A 14,724-nucleotide genomic window follows, 5' to 3' on the forward strand; every position below is an offset into this window, starting at 1 on the left:
CTTTGAAAAGAAATTGAATTAATTTGTAAAACTAAACTTAAGTTAAGACATGGGTTGCTAGATGACATGTGATATTGAGCTAAAGAGGACCTTCTTCTTTTTAGAGCAAAATTAAAAGAAAGATTCAACATTTCTTCACATTTGAACATCTTCACACACATTGAACTTTTTTGCATTTTTGTCAGATTACAGCCACAAACTGGAACATATTTTACTGTCAATTCTTTAAAAAATAACTCATGATTGTTAATCAGAAAGGAAAGCACCACCCACCTTCCAATAAACTCTAAACATTCCTGCTGAAGAAAAACACAGTATGCACAGTATGAGGCAGCCAGTACCATGTTCCACACCAGGGATCATGTGTTCCATATTATGCATAGTGTTACTTGACATGTACACATAGGATAGGATAATTGAAAAAGGTTTGCATTTCTCAAATCATCTGTAGCTTGTATGCACTTGCAGAGCAGATCTTCAAAAAGGAGCCAAAGTGATTTGGTTGTGCGATTAAGCTGATAGCATAGGCAAACAGTTTTTCTTTTTACCGTGTTTGCCATTATCAGTATGTTTATAATATTCCAATGACCAAACCAACACCCTGTCCACCTCATTTGAACCCAACGACTGCAGTGTCATCCGAGTATATCTGCAAATGACAGGATTCTGTCTGGTGAGAGTACCGTCCCCTGTGGTGCTTTTATGCTGCTGACTAATTGATAGACAGCCTTCAGTCTAACAAACTGGGGTATTTTTGTCAAGTAGTTTTTGATCCAATCAATTGTTTATTGTTTTGCCTCCACCTCAGTCCTCTGAGATTTCTCACAAAGTAAGTCAGGCTCAATTGTATTAAATGCACAGGAGAAATCAAAGAATCAAAGAAGAGTTAATTAGTTCTATCCAGACTTCCATGCTCTATTAGCTGCTGGAAGTTTGAGAAATAGTTATATGACATGAATCAATAATCTTAAACAAATAGACACCATATTCCATATTTGCATTTATTAAATTTGTTGAAACCTTATTTCATCTTACATATGGTCTGTTTTTGCTTTTCTGTTTCATCAAACCCCAAGAAAATAAATTGAAGTTTTAAAATCTAATGCAACCAAATATTTTAAGATTTTAAAGGAGATTTATGCTAAATTTGCAACACATTTTGGGAATATAATAAATGCTCCAATGTGTGTTGCATCTATACATGTCTCTCTAGTGGCAGACTTGGAAAAACGTGTCATTTTATCTATTTCAAAGATAAGAAAAAAATTACTTTCTTTTCAAATTTAGGGAATATCCTCCTTTATTTGAAATATACAGAACAAAAGTACAAAACAATCTACAGAACAACAACGAAAAACTGAACATATAAACCCCATTACAACAGCTACTTTAAGGTGTTTCTATCAGTAGGCCCTTGACAGGATTAATATACAAAGCCTCCTGTGACACATAGCTACTGTTATATAAAGATTTAAGAGATGAGACCTGGAGGGACGGATGTTTTTATGATAACGAGTTTCACACTTCAGCTGATATCAAACTGACCATACCATTACTCTTAAGGTTTTGTATCACATAATGTGAAATTGGTCCTTTACAAATCAACAGATAATCAAACAAATTTGTCTGAAGAAAATAATTAAATATAAAAGCAATAATAGAAAAAAATCATGTTTTGTCTGAAGATGATTTTCAACAAACCTAATTCTGGACTTTGGATTGTAGAACCTTTATGTGAAAGGAATTCTTCAACCATGAACAGCTTTAATTCATATCAGCAATCTAATTTGAGATCAGATGGATAGAAAATAATCAATTTTAAATCTTAGCCTTTATGGAAATATATGCATCCAAACATTGCTCTAACATATTTGCTTGTTGTTCATTTGTGTTGAAAGGGATCAATCATGAAAAAAAAATTAAGAATGATAAACATAATTTTTCCATAGCTTAATTTTTTATGTCACAAAAACTGACATTCTAACTGGGTTGTGTGGACCTTACAGAGCCACTGGCTAAAGTCTCTGAACAAATGCTGATTCTGAATTGGACGTATTGTAGCTCTTAGCTTTAGGGGGGGTCAACAGTAAAGTCATGTATAGGAAGGAGGGCTGGACTGCTGTGCTGAATCCAGGCAGCTGCCTTATGGATGTCATGGGACAGAAACGCACGCGAATTATGCTTATCATATAAAGTTTTAAACTCAAAACATGTTAGGGTGTGACCATTAGCATGCATCATACAGAGTATACCTGAGGAAAGTCCTTAAGGTGAGCTGTGCCTTTAAGTCCTGGATTGTGGGCAACCGGATAGCTACAAAACAGTGGATCGGAACATTCCAAGGGTCCCTCTGCTAAATTAACTATTGCTCCCTTCCTCTTTCCTTACTGCCAGTTCTATCTGGATGACTCTTATCATGACAATGATGATGCATTTCCACTTTGGTTTAAGAGTCCTCTCCAGCTTGCCTGATTCAAACTGAGCCATCGTCCTTTCTTCAGCAGAGTAGACCACAGCTGAATAAATGGCAGGAGCTTGATTTGCTTTATCCAACAAGACTGAGCATAGTTCAATCTAAAGTGCTTTGCAGACAACAGGGATTATTTAAAACTCTTTGAAGAAACTTTAACTTCAATAAACAAAAAAAGCCCCACTAAGCTCTTGGTCGTGGATTCCTTCTCTGATACATTTAGGCATGTTTAACTGGTGTTATCAGCAGAGGAGAGGTGTTTTTCCCCTCCTGGCTAAGGCAGGGGCTGAAGATTGGATACACACTCTCGCTGAACTTATCCTTGAAAGTATAGAGATGATGACGTGCCTTTACGTCGTAAAAGGAGAGCTGGCCGGCCTCATAATCCAGGAAGATTCCTACTTTGCTGGGATGGGATGCCAGCATCAAAGGCATGCGTGTCTCCGCCAGCGCTTTTACCTCGCCGTTCTTAAGCCACAGGCACCAGAAACCCCCCTCTGGGTTCAGTTTGATTTCACCCTTTCGGCGAGCCGAAGCACGGGCCACTCCCAGTGTCCAGGCTGTCTTACGGCCAACATCGACTTCCCAGTAGTGCCGGCCGGAGTGCATACCCTCTCGGGCCAAGACAAAGAGGGCTGGGTGGAAGCGCTTTGGACCCTCGGAGTTGGAAGACTTGCGCTCGTCGTATTTGACCTGCTGACCATCTTCAGACACTACTAGGTTCTTCTGGGCTGTGGAGGGATCCATAATAACTTCACCTAGAGAGAAAAGGTAGAATAAGAGGCTGGCAGAGCATTTCTCCTCACATTTAGGCCTAAACATTAGATATCATAAATAGTTGTGCTCCCAAAGGCTTGATCTCAGATCTGATAGAAAGAAATGGCTCCATCTTGTGGGCAATTGGGAGAACTGGATCTTCAGAGTCAATTTGATGCTGTATTACAGAAATGAATACAGATTGATGCTGAAGAAGTTACTCACTTGCATAGTTCTGTACCTTGCGGAGCTCTGAGGGAGAAAGGAGAGAGAAAGACAGAATGTGAGGATCCAGGTTATCATAACAAGTTAACACGTCATCAAGCAAACCAAGCCAAGGCAACAGCAGATGACTGTAGCTGGTGTTAAACATGAAGCTGGAGCTGTTAGTACTGCGGCCACGTGCTGCTGTCACTCAGCTGAGCCTGTGTGGCTCGTGGTGTAGCATCAACCCAGTCTCCATCTGTCCAGACAACTTGTATGTGTAAAAGCAGTGATGATTCACTTTTCTGCAGAGTGCATTCACTGACCTACATATGCCTGATTTGGAATTAGCATAGAACATGATGTCTGTATCATACCAGGGATAATGGGCTTTACTGGATAGAAACCAAATTGCATAGAAACCAAAGCAAAAGGTAGGTTAAGCTCAGATAAAGACTCAGGAATATAACCAAGGTGGTTATTTGTTATGTATCTTTCATTTTATTTGCTTTTCTGACCCTTCTGGTTGAATTACATTAATGCATCTTGAACTTTCAGGGATGTAAATGGTAAATGGCCTGTATTTTTATAGCACCTTTCCAAGTCAGGGGACTTGACTAAAACACTTTACACATTCACAGTGGCCAACTACATTTTAGCCACAGGTGCCCTGGGGCTCGCTGACAGAAGCAAGGCTGCTATACACTGGTGCCACCGGGCCCTCTGACCACCATCATTAGACAATGCAGGTGAAGTGTCTTGCCCAAGGACAGAACAACACTGAAAGCCAGAGGCAGGGCTTGAACCGTCAACCCTTCAATTTAAGGGCAAGCTCCTACACCTGATGCCACTTTCCCCGACAAGGGATGTGTCATAAAAAAAAAAAAAAACGGACCGAGAATGATGTATGGTCTCAAATGTTTTTTTTGCTTTTTGTTGTTTTTTTTTGTTTGTGTTTTACAATAAAAACCTAAAGCCTAAAACTAAACCTATAAGTCTAGAGTTTCTTTCACATCTTTCTGTAGGCCTTGATGTCTTTGTTTGAATTTGTGGAGCAATAGATGAAAATTAGTTCTATTTTTAAGGGAACTCAAATTCAGTAAGATTGGATAGACCGTGTCCTAAAACAACCATTTTAAGTCCTTACACAGATTCTTAGCTGGTTTTAGATCTGGACTTTGACTAGACCATTTGAACATCTTCTAGGGATCGTCCATATTTAGCTTTAGTCTTCTACTCATCAGCTCTGACCAGCTTCTCCCTCCTTTCAGAATAAAAACCATCCCCAATGCATGATGCTGCCACCACCATGTGTTACCAGTTGGTTGAGGTTGATGTTGGTTTTCTACATGTTTGTCCTTTGAACAAATTTTGTCTTTTTTTTCAACACCTGGCTGCTTCATTGGCTGCTTTTTCATAAAGACAATGTTTGTGAGGTGCAGGACTCGTAGTTGTGAACTCAAATGGGTCTCCCAGCTAAGCTTAACTAAGCGCTGGAATACTGGATTCCATGTCTAGCCTATGAGTTGTGTCTTACCTAGAAATATTTACTAAACATGAAATATGTTTAAAACGAAGGAAAAAATGTCATGACAAAACACTTATGACCTGATTTTAATGCAAGGCCCATTTAATATTTTATTTGACGGCTACCTTGCAGTGTGTATACTATAGTTGTTAATTTTAAAACCTCAGTGGTGTTGTCTCACTGCCCCCGCTCAGGAACTGTCACACGAGGCGGCTGCTCTCTCACCTTTTCCATAGAGCCGCTTAATCTCATCCTGGAACTTCTCGACAAGGCTGCTGACAGAGGAGCGGAGGGTCCCCAGATAGAGGTCAGTGTTTATGTTGACCCCTGACCAGTCCGTGGGTTCAGGCGAGTGGGACAGGGTGGCGATATTCTGTGGTCAAAAAGAACACATAGGTTTACAGTGGATGAGATTTTAATTAGGGGCATTGCAGCAAAAACAGAGCAAACTGCTCTAAATATGGACACTGATGGTCTCATTTTGGCTGCCGGCAGTTTTTGTGAATTTTACGCTTTGCACATTTTGCTTTTCTACTATTTCAATACTTCAGGCTGCTAACTTCAAAGACATCTTTTATGTACCGTACAATCCCTGTTTTATACACATGAAAAGTCTGGTAATAAAAAGGTGGGGAGTGCTAACTGGCTTTGATGCTGTGAACTCCTACAGCTGATGCTCCTCCTCATAGCTTGCTTTGCCAACATGGTGCATCATGGCAGTCACCAAACAGCCTGTTTCATCATAAGAGGTGGAAGTGATCTTGTGATAGTGGAAAGGTTCGAGTACCTGAAGAAAGATGACTTTGTCCTTAGTGTGGGCGTGGGCCTCCAGCTCGTTGCTCCTCCTCCTCAGCTGGCTCAGCTCGTTCTCCAGGCCCCTGGCCAGCTCCTGAGCATGACGCTCTGCCTCCCGTGACCTGGAAGTGATCGTCTCCACCAACTCTGCCTGACTTTGCTCCACCATCTTCTGCAGCTCAGCGTACACCTGCCAGCTGTCTTCAATCTCCTTCTGGGAGCTGGCCTGGAAACACAGGAATATCCTTTTGAGACACTAAAAAGGCTCCTCGTGGTGTCGAAATGATGATGTGGGCATTCTTACGACATGACAGGGGAAGTACTTAAGTTGGGAACTTAGCAAAAATATTTATGTTTGAGAGTTTCATGAGATGCTGTGAGAAATATTTCAGTGTTTCATGTCTAAAGTTCAGCTTAACTAAAAAGTATTTGAGAAAAATGCTGGGTTTAAACCTGGAAATAAATTTAGTTTATTTTAATTCCCTTTAGATTTTTTCTTAGGTGGAAATACTTTCTCATTTTCTCAATGTTTCTTGTATTCGGTCTAATTTCTGTTTTTTTTCTGTAGAGGAAAATAGTTTTTGGATTTAGGTTGAACCGTGGTTCTTAAACCTTTAACTTATTGTCTTCCCGGTAAACTTCATAGAATTCTTATTTCCTTCATTCATCAAATCCGAAGAGAGTGACAGGAAATGAATTGAAGCAAACATGAATGTAGTGTAAAGCGCTTTGGTCAAGTCTCCTGACTTGAAAAAAGGCGCTATATAAGTACTTACCATTTAACTTAAAGGATTTTAGTTTTATTCTTTTTTAAATACACATATCGTGTCAAATAGACACATATCACTGCTGATTTACATTAGTTGATTCATAATTGAATATATATCTCTAAATTCAAAATCATATGTTATACATCGGCTGCACAGTGGCACAATTTTGTAGCACTGTTGCCTTGCAACAAGAAGCTACTGGGTTTGATTCTAGGCCCAGGGTCTTTCTGTATAGTTTGCATGTTCTCCTTGTGCATGCGTGGATTCTCTCTGTGTACTCAAGCTTCCTCCCAATCTTATTAGTCTCATACTGCTATAGCTTAAAAACAAAAAAAAACAGGATCCCTGTACTGATAAATCTCCTAAATAACTTTGATGCGAACTGTGATCTCGTCCAATTATTAAGTTTTTTATTGAAAAGTTTATTTTTCCTAAACTCAAAAGGGCAATACAAATAAAACTTGTATTAAACTTTGTTTATATTGTGCCAATGTTCTGCTGATTGTGTATAGGATGGAAAGCATTCTTTACTCAAGACTTCAGAAGGTTTCATAGATTCTAGATTTCTATACCCCAGTTCAGCTTTAGATTCTTGTGTTACAATGTATGAGAAAAATGTTATTCTTTAAAAATTATAGGCAAACATTTGAAAACTGCATGGATCTTTACCATGCAAAATAAACCCTTTTCAAACTTATAGCTAAGTTATTATACTTTTAATTAAAATTGTGCACAAAATGTTAAGTTGTTTGATGCATCCATGTCTGACTAATGCTCTTTAATTCTGCTCTCTGAGCAGCAGCCTCTTTCTTTTCCTTTACTGCACTGCGTCTTCTACAATAAATAAATCCAACTTTCTCAGGTCTATGTGGTGATCTAATGTTAAGGTGATACTAAGCTGCTATTTAAGCTGCTAATCTGCACAGTGACAGAAACTCTTTGTTTTTAGTTAATGTCTAAGTCATAAAAATGTGTGCTTTTGGACATGAGTTGTCTATGTTCAGTTTTCCAAAAGAAGAGACGCAATAATTAACTTTCAAAAGGCCTTAAAATGCATTTAACAGAACTTAAAAAAAAATAAGAGTAAAAATATACTATTAATAACTTTTTTTACATTTTAACTACATAATTGTATCTGATCATCATGCAGCTGAATAAAACCACCTTAACCTGTCAAGTCAGGGTGTGAAATGTGGGCCGTGACCCATTTCAATCACTTATTTCCTGCTTTAGTCACAGCGAGTCACTGTCAGTTATTGTTCAACCGGACAGACTGGTTGAGTTTTCCCCAAGCCAAGTTGGAAAACCCGACCAGCTTTTCCTTTTAAAACTTATTTGCATTGGTTTAGATTCTAGATTACAGCTACTTTTATTAATATATTGATTTCTTTCAAAATAAGATACGACATGTTATGCTTTTGGTAAACACAACCACACACTTTCACTAACAAACACATTGTCTTTCATTCATTTCTTTAGCCTAAAAGAAACCTAAATTCAATACATTTTAGACCTAAGACTCACCCTAAATCAGTACTTTTTCTTAAGGGACCCATACTTTGGGCCCCATAACAAACACTGGTTCCTAACAACATGGTGCATGTTGGAAAAATTGCCCTTCGCAATCAAATACCAGAGCAAACATAGTATTTGATTCAGCTATCCCCTAAAAAGAAGAACCACAGTTTTAGGACCAGGTTTTGCCCCAATTAGGGCTTGTGGGTTATCAGAAGAATATATATACCAGAAAGAGCCCTGAACAGACAACATAAACAGCAACACACAAATAACACACTGACAGGGTGTGTACATTAAACACAGAGAAGCTGAAGCCTTATCTGTAACTTAACCCTCACTGTATTTGACAAAGCAAAACCTTAAGCAAACAGGTTACATCCAGTTGTGTGATGTTTCCTTTTTTTTCTCATCTATAAAACATGCAGCTTAAATATGCAGCAACAATAAATTCAATAAATCAGAAAAAAATAAATAAATAGAAATTCAGTTTGATAAGTAGCTTCCTGTTATAACTACATACGGTTTGGTCTTTGCCCAATGACATTTTATCTCTGAGATTTGGCTCCTTTGAATGTCATGGAAAACATTTGAGGCATGAGATCTTTCATGCCATCATTTTTTTCCTCCTAAAGATACTATTTACTTGTGTGCACTCATGGACAAAGGCAGCATGTAAGAAAACAGATGGCCATACTGGTTGGACGGCCTCAGACGAGGATCAGTCTGGGTGCTCAAGAAAAAAAAAAAAAAACAGAGAGCGAATGACTCAGATAAGGACAACATAATGTTCACATTTCTTTCCTTTTCTTTGGCAAAGCCAAATAACACTGCAGAACGAAGGGGGGAAACTGATACTCAGAGCCTGGGAAGGGAGTCGTTAGCAGCTAATGGTTTATAATCCTAGAACAGAGAGCATTGGTGAACCTTTCAGCCTCAGAGGATCAAAGACTCTTCATCACAGCAGACACGGTAAATATTTAACAGCCCCTGGGAAGATGGTGAATGTTAAATCTGATTGGCTGCAATGAATAAACAGGTTTAAACCAGTTATTGGCTGGCTTGATTTTCTCATGGTACAGATATCTTGAAAAGAAAAAAATCAACTGCATTGATGAGTTTCCCCTTTAAAACCAAGTGTTTCATATTTGATACATGAGTTTTGGGACCTTGGCGTCATCAGTGTGATAGTTTTGTCCCTGAAAACTCTGATTTGCACATAAAGTATTATACAGAAATGCCTAATGATGCAAATAGATTATATAATCTTAACTTAAGTTTTCTTTTTTCATTTGTCAGAAAGATCAATGATATGCCTTGATCTGAAAATGATTTCATGGTTTGGGCTTTAATTAGGTAATAACTTGATTTTGCTGTGTCCCATAATAATAAAACAAAACAAATATTTGGCCCTTTTCCTAAAATAAGATGATAAATTATTGTTACTGGAATCAAATTGTGATTTATTTAGTTTCATTTTGATTCTGACACACAGACAGCAAAAGTATTTTTTAAACACCTTATCATAGTGTTAGTTTTCAAGTTCTTACTGCTGCACCTTTTTAATTTAGTTCAATTTAGTTTATTTATATAGCCCCAACACACAGCACATTTCATCTCAATGCAATTTACAGAGATCATTCAATCAGATCATCCCGTCAGATTGGTAAAAAATCTAAGGAAAACCAGCTGACTGCATCCAGTCAATTACTTTGCAGGATTTGCTCTTCCTGGATGAGCATGTGGAGACAGGGGATATTTCCTTGAATTTATTCGTTAACTCTACAGCTTTCCCTCACACCAAGGATGCAAGCAGCAGCCTTTTTATTGTTTTGACTTATGTAGAGTTAAACATGAGCTTTAACAGTTCAGGATAAACCCTGCAGTCTGCAAACACGTTACTTTTATTAGAAACCAGGACAGCTCTATTTCCTTTTCATTTTATTTTTGTGTCCCGAAATATTTTTATACTGCTAAATTTGTTTTCCTGTGAAGTAATGGAAAATGGTTGGGGCTTTCTTTTAGGCACCTGACTAACAGTCTGTGAAGCAGGTGGAGGAGGGGCAGCACACATTCCTTTAGGTTTCATAACATGTGAAGAAACTCCAATTACTTAACTACTGTCTCCTGCATCTTATTTTATGGAGTTATTTTTGTGTCATTATTGTTGCATAAAAAGAACACGCTTTCAAAAAAGGCCTTAGATTAACTGCTGTTTTCTCAGATTTTTTTTTTATTTTTATTTATTTTTGGATTGGAATTTTTCTAATTTTGTCAAACAGACAGTTTTTAACATATTTTTTAATTTAATTTTTTTAATTATTTGTAAAGGATAGAATTGGTAAAACAAAAATTGAAAAACCGAAATTTGAAAGAAAAGATGAAATAAAATCTGAGAAAGTAGAAAGTTACTCTCAAAATATATTTCAATAAAAGTGTTTTTATTCTAACTATGATTTCTGAAAGTTACTTTTTCCTTATTTAAATTGACAAAATTTGTTCTTTGGTTGTAACAATAATGAAAACTCACTCTATATAATTTATAAACTGTATGAACTGTATGATTCTATATTAAACTGTACTGCAAAGTTACAGTAACTTTAAGTATTCAAAGCCTTGATTTATCCTGATATTAGAAATCGACCAATTTAAGTCAGTCAATGGAAAATGTTACAGAACTGATCATTTGGATCAATCCATACCATAGATGTTGGTCATCCTCTCACATATCCAGTGTTCTATGGTCTCACCTTGATAACCTTGATGGATTGCTTGATCTCCTCCAGTTTCTTGGCTCGCTCTTTGATTAAATGTTTCAGCTCTGACCTCTTCTTTCCCAAATTACTCTAAAAAGAGAGATAGTTTTCTTTATTTTCCAACCAGTTGCCTCAAACATCAAAATAAAACAAAGATATATAGTTTTTGTTATTCAAGTCTTTAATGTTGCACGCTGTAAGAAGTTTATTTCAGTGGCAATAAGACAGCACTATCTAATCTTGTCTAATTGCGGACCTTAGCATGTGGACTGCACCTTTCAATAAGTAACCTCTGGATTACATAGAATTAATGAATGACTACAGCTCACCATCTTTTTCTTGAACTCGTGGTCGACATCTATGATGTCGTGGGATTTGTGGGTGGCCTCTGCGCATGCTTTGCAAATGCATGTGTGATCTGTGCGGCAGTATACTTCCAGGAGGCGTTCGTGTTTCTTGCAGATCTTCTCCTCCAGGTGGAAAGTAGGTTCAATTAGACGATGTGAAATCAGAGTTTTGACCTGCAAATATAGATTTGGACAGAAATATACCCGTTAAGTTTGAGCAGAGGAACGCGGACATGAGAAGAAGCAGAAGCAGGCCTAAAAACAGACCTTCTTATGATGCCGTAGATGAGACTCGCAGAAAGATCCAGGGCAGTTCACACAAGACTTCGAAGCCTTTAACTTTCTACCGATGCAGGCATCACATGGAACATCACCAGGCTGCGCAAACTCTCCAGTATCCTGTACTGGAGAGCCGTTGTGGACTCGGTCAGAGCTTAAAGTCAGAGAGCCCCCTCGTGAGGGGCTTCCAGAGGCCCCTCCAGAAACCGCCAGGCTCTGGAACTGGGACGATATTTCAGCCAGGACCCGGTTGACGCTCATCTCTGGTTTCCTGGAGTAGGTCTTCTTACACATGGGGCATGAGAACTTCTTGCTGTGGTTCCAGTAACCCTGTAAGCAGGCCTTACAGAAGCTGTGACCGCAGGGTGTTGATACAGGCTCCACAAAGATTTCCAAACAGATAGAGCAGGTGAACTGGTCCTCAGAGAGGCCCCGGCCTCCTGGAGACTGGATACCTGCAGAACAGATAAAAGAAAGGGAAGGTTTAAGGCCTGATGGGTGAAAAATGGATGCCAAAGGAAATCATTGATTGCCAATTTAATCAGTACTTCCTTGTTCCCATATTTATTAAAGAGGCATCAATCTACCAATACAGGAGAGTTCAAGACAAAAAAGTACTTGATTATAGTGACAGGTCATGCTCATAACTTTGGAGTACATCAGAGGACATTTTTTTTTTTAACTTTGTTGGCGTCCTTGTGGTCAGTCACACGTGAGGATGGTGGATCATATGATTTTGTTAAAACAGAGCCGGAGTCAGACGACACAACCAGGTAGAGTTGGCTTCTGTTTCCATTGTGGTTCTGTTAGGCGATTTGTTCATTTGATTTAGTGTTTAATGAAAGTTTATCATTGGAAGAAAATGCTACAAAAAAATAGGATTATTTTTTTTTTGAAAAAGGTTCCTGAATGGGCAGCAAAGGGTCTTGGAAACCAAGTCCAGTGGATTGTTTTTTTTTTTACTTTTTCGGAATGACTATGAACTGGATGAAAAGTAGGAATGCCTATTTTGTAACAAATATACATAAAATTAGGCAAGTATAAATCTTATACAGACACTAAATGCAAAATGATTTATTAACATATAAAACATACATTTTTGTCAATTTAAGCTAAAATAAAAGGTCAGACATGATAGAGAGCCCTTTGGGAACCAAAGTAACTTCCCAGACCTATTGGATCAAATGTCTTCCTAATCAGGAAACCTTAAAATTAATGATTCTTAAAACATTGAACCTTGTTTTTCGTGTCAAAATTTGTCCTCTGACCATGTCGAGACACAGGGGAAGATGTTTTACACAAAAAACTTCAAGTTACCAGATTATTTTTACACCTTGACTCAGGTGACTAAGGAAGTGAGTGGGAATGCCATTTAAACTGCAAATCTAATAAATGTGTAATAACCTGCTTTATGTAAATGTAGATTTTCTCCAGGATTCTACTATAGGCACATAAAACTATGTGGTCATTGTTTGGTGAAGGATTAAAAAGCCTTCATGTCAGTTTTTTAATTTTCCAATACATCAATTACACTTATTGCCATTTAATTTCTATTTAGATACAGCCACATACTGTACTCCAACCAAAGTCTCTCTTTAGTTTGCCCCCCATGCTAATAAAAGATTGCCATTATATAATAACAATTCTCAAATATATCATAATAATTAAATTTTATTGTGGTAACTCGTACAAAATGCTACCAATAAAGACAGCTTAATTAAACACCTCTGAGTCTACTAACAGATCATTTATTAGATTCATATTTGCTTGTTTACAGCTGACTGTAAAGTGATTTTTACAGCTTATTCGCAGTTTCTATTTGTCACATGAAGAGCAAATCATCAAGCAAAGGCTTAAGTTGAAGAATGATTGTTACAAAACCTGCAAAATGGCAAAAGGGCCACCGCCTAGATATAAGGTCTGTAAGAAACATTTTAGAGATTTGTAAGCCTTTAGCGGAGAGATAAAATATTCTCTTACATGATCTTATGTTGAATCCTTTTTTATTTCATGATTGATTTAATAAACAATGAAAGCAAAGCTGCACAGCAGCCTCTTCTCCGTCCTTTTATAGAATCTGCATGCTTTAACGAGACCTCTTCAAATGGACTTGAGACCCAGTGAGCATGTCTAATCAACATCTCACCACAGGGGGCTGCAATCTTTTATATCCAAAGAGCTATTTTGGCCTGAGTCCAGTTAAAAGTTGCTCCAAAGAGCAACTTGTGGCTCTGCAGGTCACAGCAGTTACCAGAACAGACCTTCTGATTTTTATATCTGTAAACCTAAACTATGAACATGATTATCAATAATAATCAATGCATGATAATATTAAGATGAATATCAAAGTGATAGGAGGAGGTAAAACTGCACATGAGGACACGATGCATGAACAAACATAACACACACGCACTGTTGATGAATGACCACTGAAGGCCACCGTTTCATTCTGCAGAGGTGGAACATCTTTTAGAGTTAAATAAGACAAAGGCCTGGTCTGAATTTTGTAACCGATTATGTGACATCAGTTACATGTAACAGAGAACTTTCTGACTAAACTGGATGGCTTTAAAATGTATTATTCTGAGCTGTGGTGGGTGAGAGACTGGAAGGAATGCAGAAAATCAGGACCTTCCACCCTGCAGCTCCGGCTTTGGCTTCAGGAACCATTTACAGACAAATCCTCTACTGCTGCTAGTGTTTGTTTTTAAAATTCATTATCAATCTGTAAGTTAAATCCAGACACCTCTAAGTCACAGTGCTTCATTTCAGGCAAAACAAACTGATACATTATTTAACTACAAAAATATATGGATCCCAAACCCCTTAAAGACATTTTTCTAAAACCTTTGGAAAATGCTGTGTAAGAACTGGTCCCAAAAAAGCCATTTTTAGATTCACAGGAAAGAAAACAGTAAGAGTTAATAAAGACATTGAGTGTTTAAGTTGAACTCACTCATGGTGTTTTGTTTTCTCTCTGACGTGGAACTCAGCAGTCCTTCACTCCAACCGGTGTCCTGTGGATCTAAGGCTAACAGGTGCAGAGCTCTTCCTGAAACCTGCTGTGGGCCCTCCCACTTTCAGTGTGACACACCCTAACTTATCTTCTTTTGTTATCCTGGTTTAACAGAGTAAATATTCAAAGCACTAAAACAAGATTAGTTGTTTGGGCAGTATTCGAAAGTGGCTTTACCTGTGAAGAAACATAACTGTGATGAAATGAAACACAAGAAAACATGTATGCTTCTTTGGTTAATGTCTGCTGAGCTTCTGGTTATTAATTCAGTTATTGTACCTATTAATC

The 14,724-nt window shown here is 37.9% G+C and overlaps 1 protein-coding gene across 1 annotated transcript; it reads right to left on the reverse strand.

The window, feature by feature from the left end:
• Positions 1-1,183: 1,183 nt before the first annotated feature.
• On the reverse strand, positions 1,184-14,459 carry LOC107084004 (E3 ubiquitin-protein ligase TRIM39-like). Its single transcript, XM_015373630.1, has 8 exons — positions 14,377-14,459; positions 11,409-11,875; positions 11,124-11,315; positions 10,789-10,884; positions 5,746-5,979; positions 5,184-5,331; positions 3,452-3,478; positions 1,184-3,228 (listed from the first exon to the last, which is right to left on the reverse strand). Exons 1-8 carry the CDS (start codon positions 14,378-14,380, stop codon positions 2,690-2,692), a joined length of 1,707 nt encoding a protein of 568 aa, XP_015229116.1. The 5' UTR covers positions 14,381-14,459; the 3' UTR covers positions 1,184-2,689.
• Between the last annotated feature and the right edge of the window lie 265 nt (positions 14,460-14,724).

The sequence above is a fragment of the Cyprinodon variegatus genome, unplaced genomic scaffold (assembly GCF_000732505.1).
Source record: "Cyprinodon variegatus isolate N-32 unplaced genomic scaffold, C_variegatus-1.0 Scaffold90, whole genome shotgun sequence".
Lineage (NCBI taxonomy): Eukaryota > Metazoa > Chordata > Actinopteri > Cyprinodontiformes > Cyprinodontidae > Cyprinodon > Cyprinodon variegatus.

Bases quoted from the DNA above. Each gene is read 5' to 3' on its own strand.
- LOC107084004 (XM_015373630.1), bottom strand. The intron at 10,885-11,123 runs GTGAGCTGTAGT...CTCTCTTTTTAG, and splicing joins ACGAGTTCAAGAAAAAGATG to AGTAATTTGGGAAAGAAGAG. The intron at 3,479-5,183 runs GTGAGAGAGCAG...TTTCTCCCTCAG, and splicing joins TAAGCGGCTCTATGGAAAAG to AGCTCCGCAAGGTACAGAAC.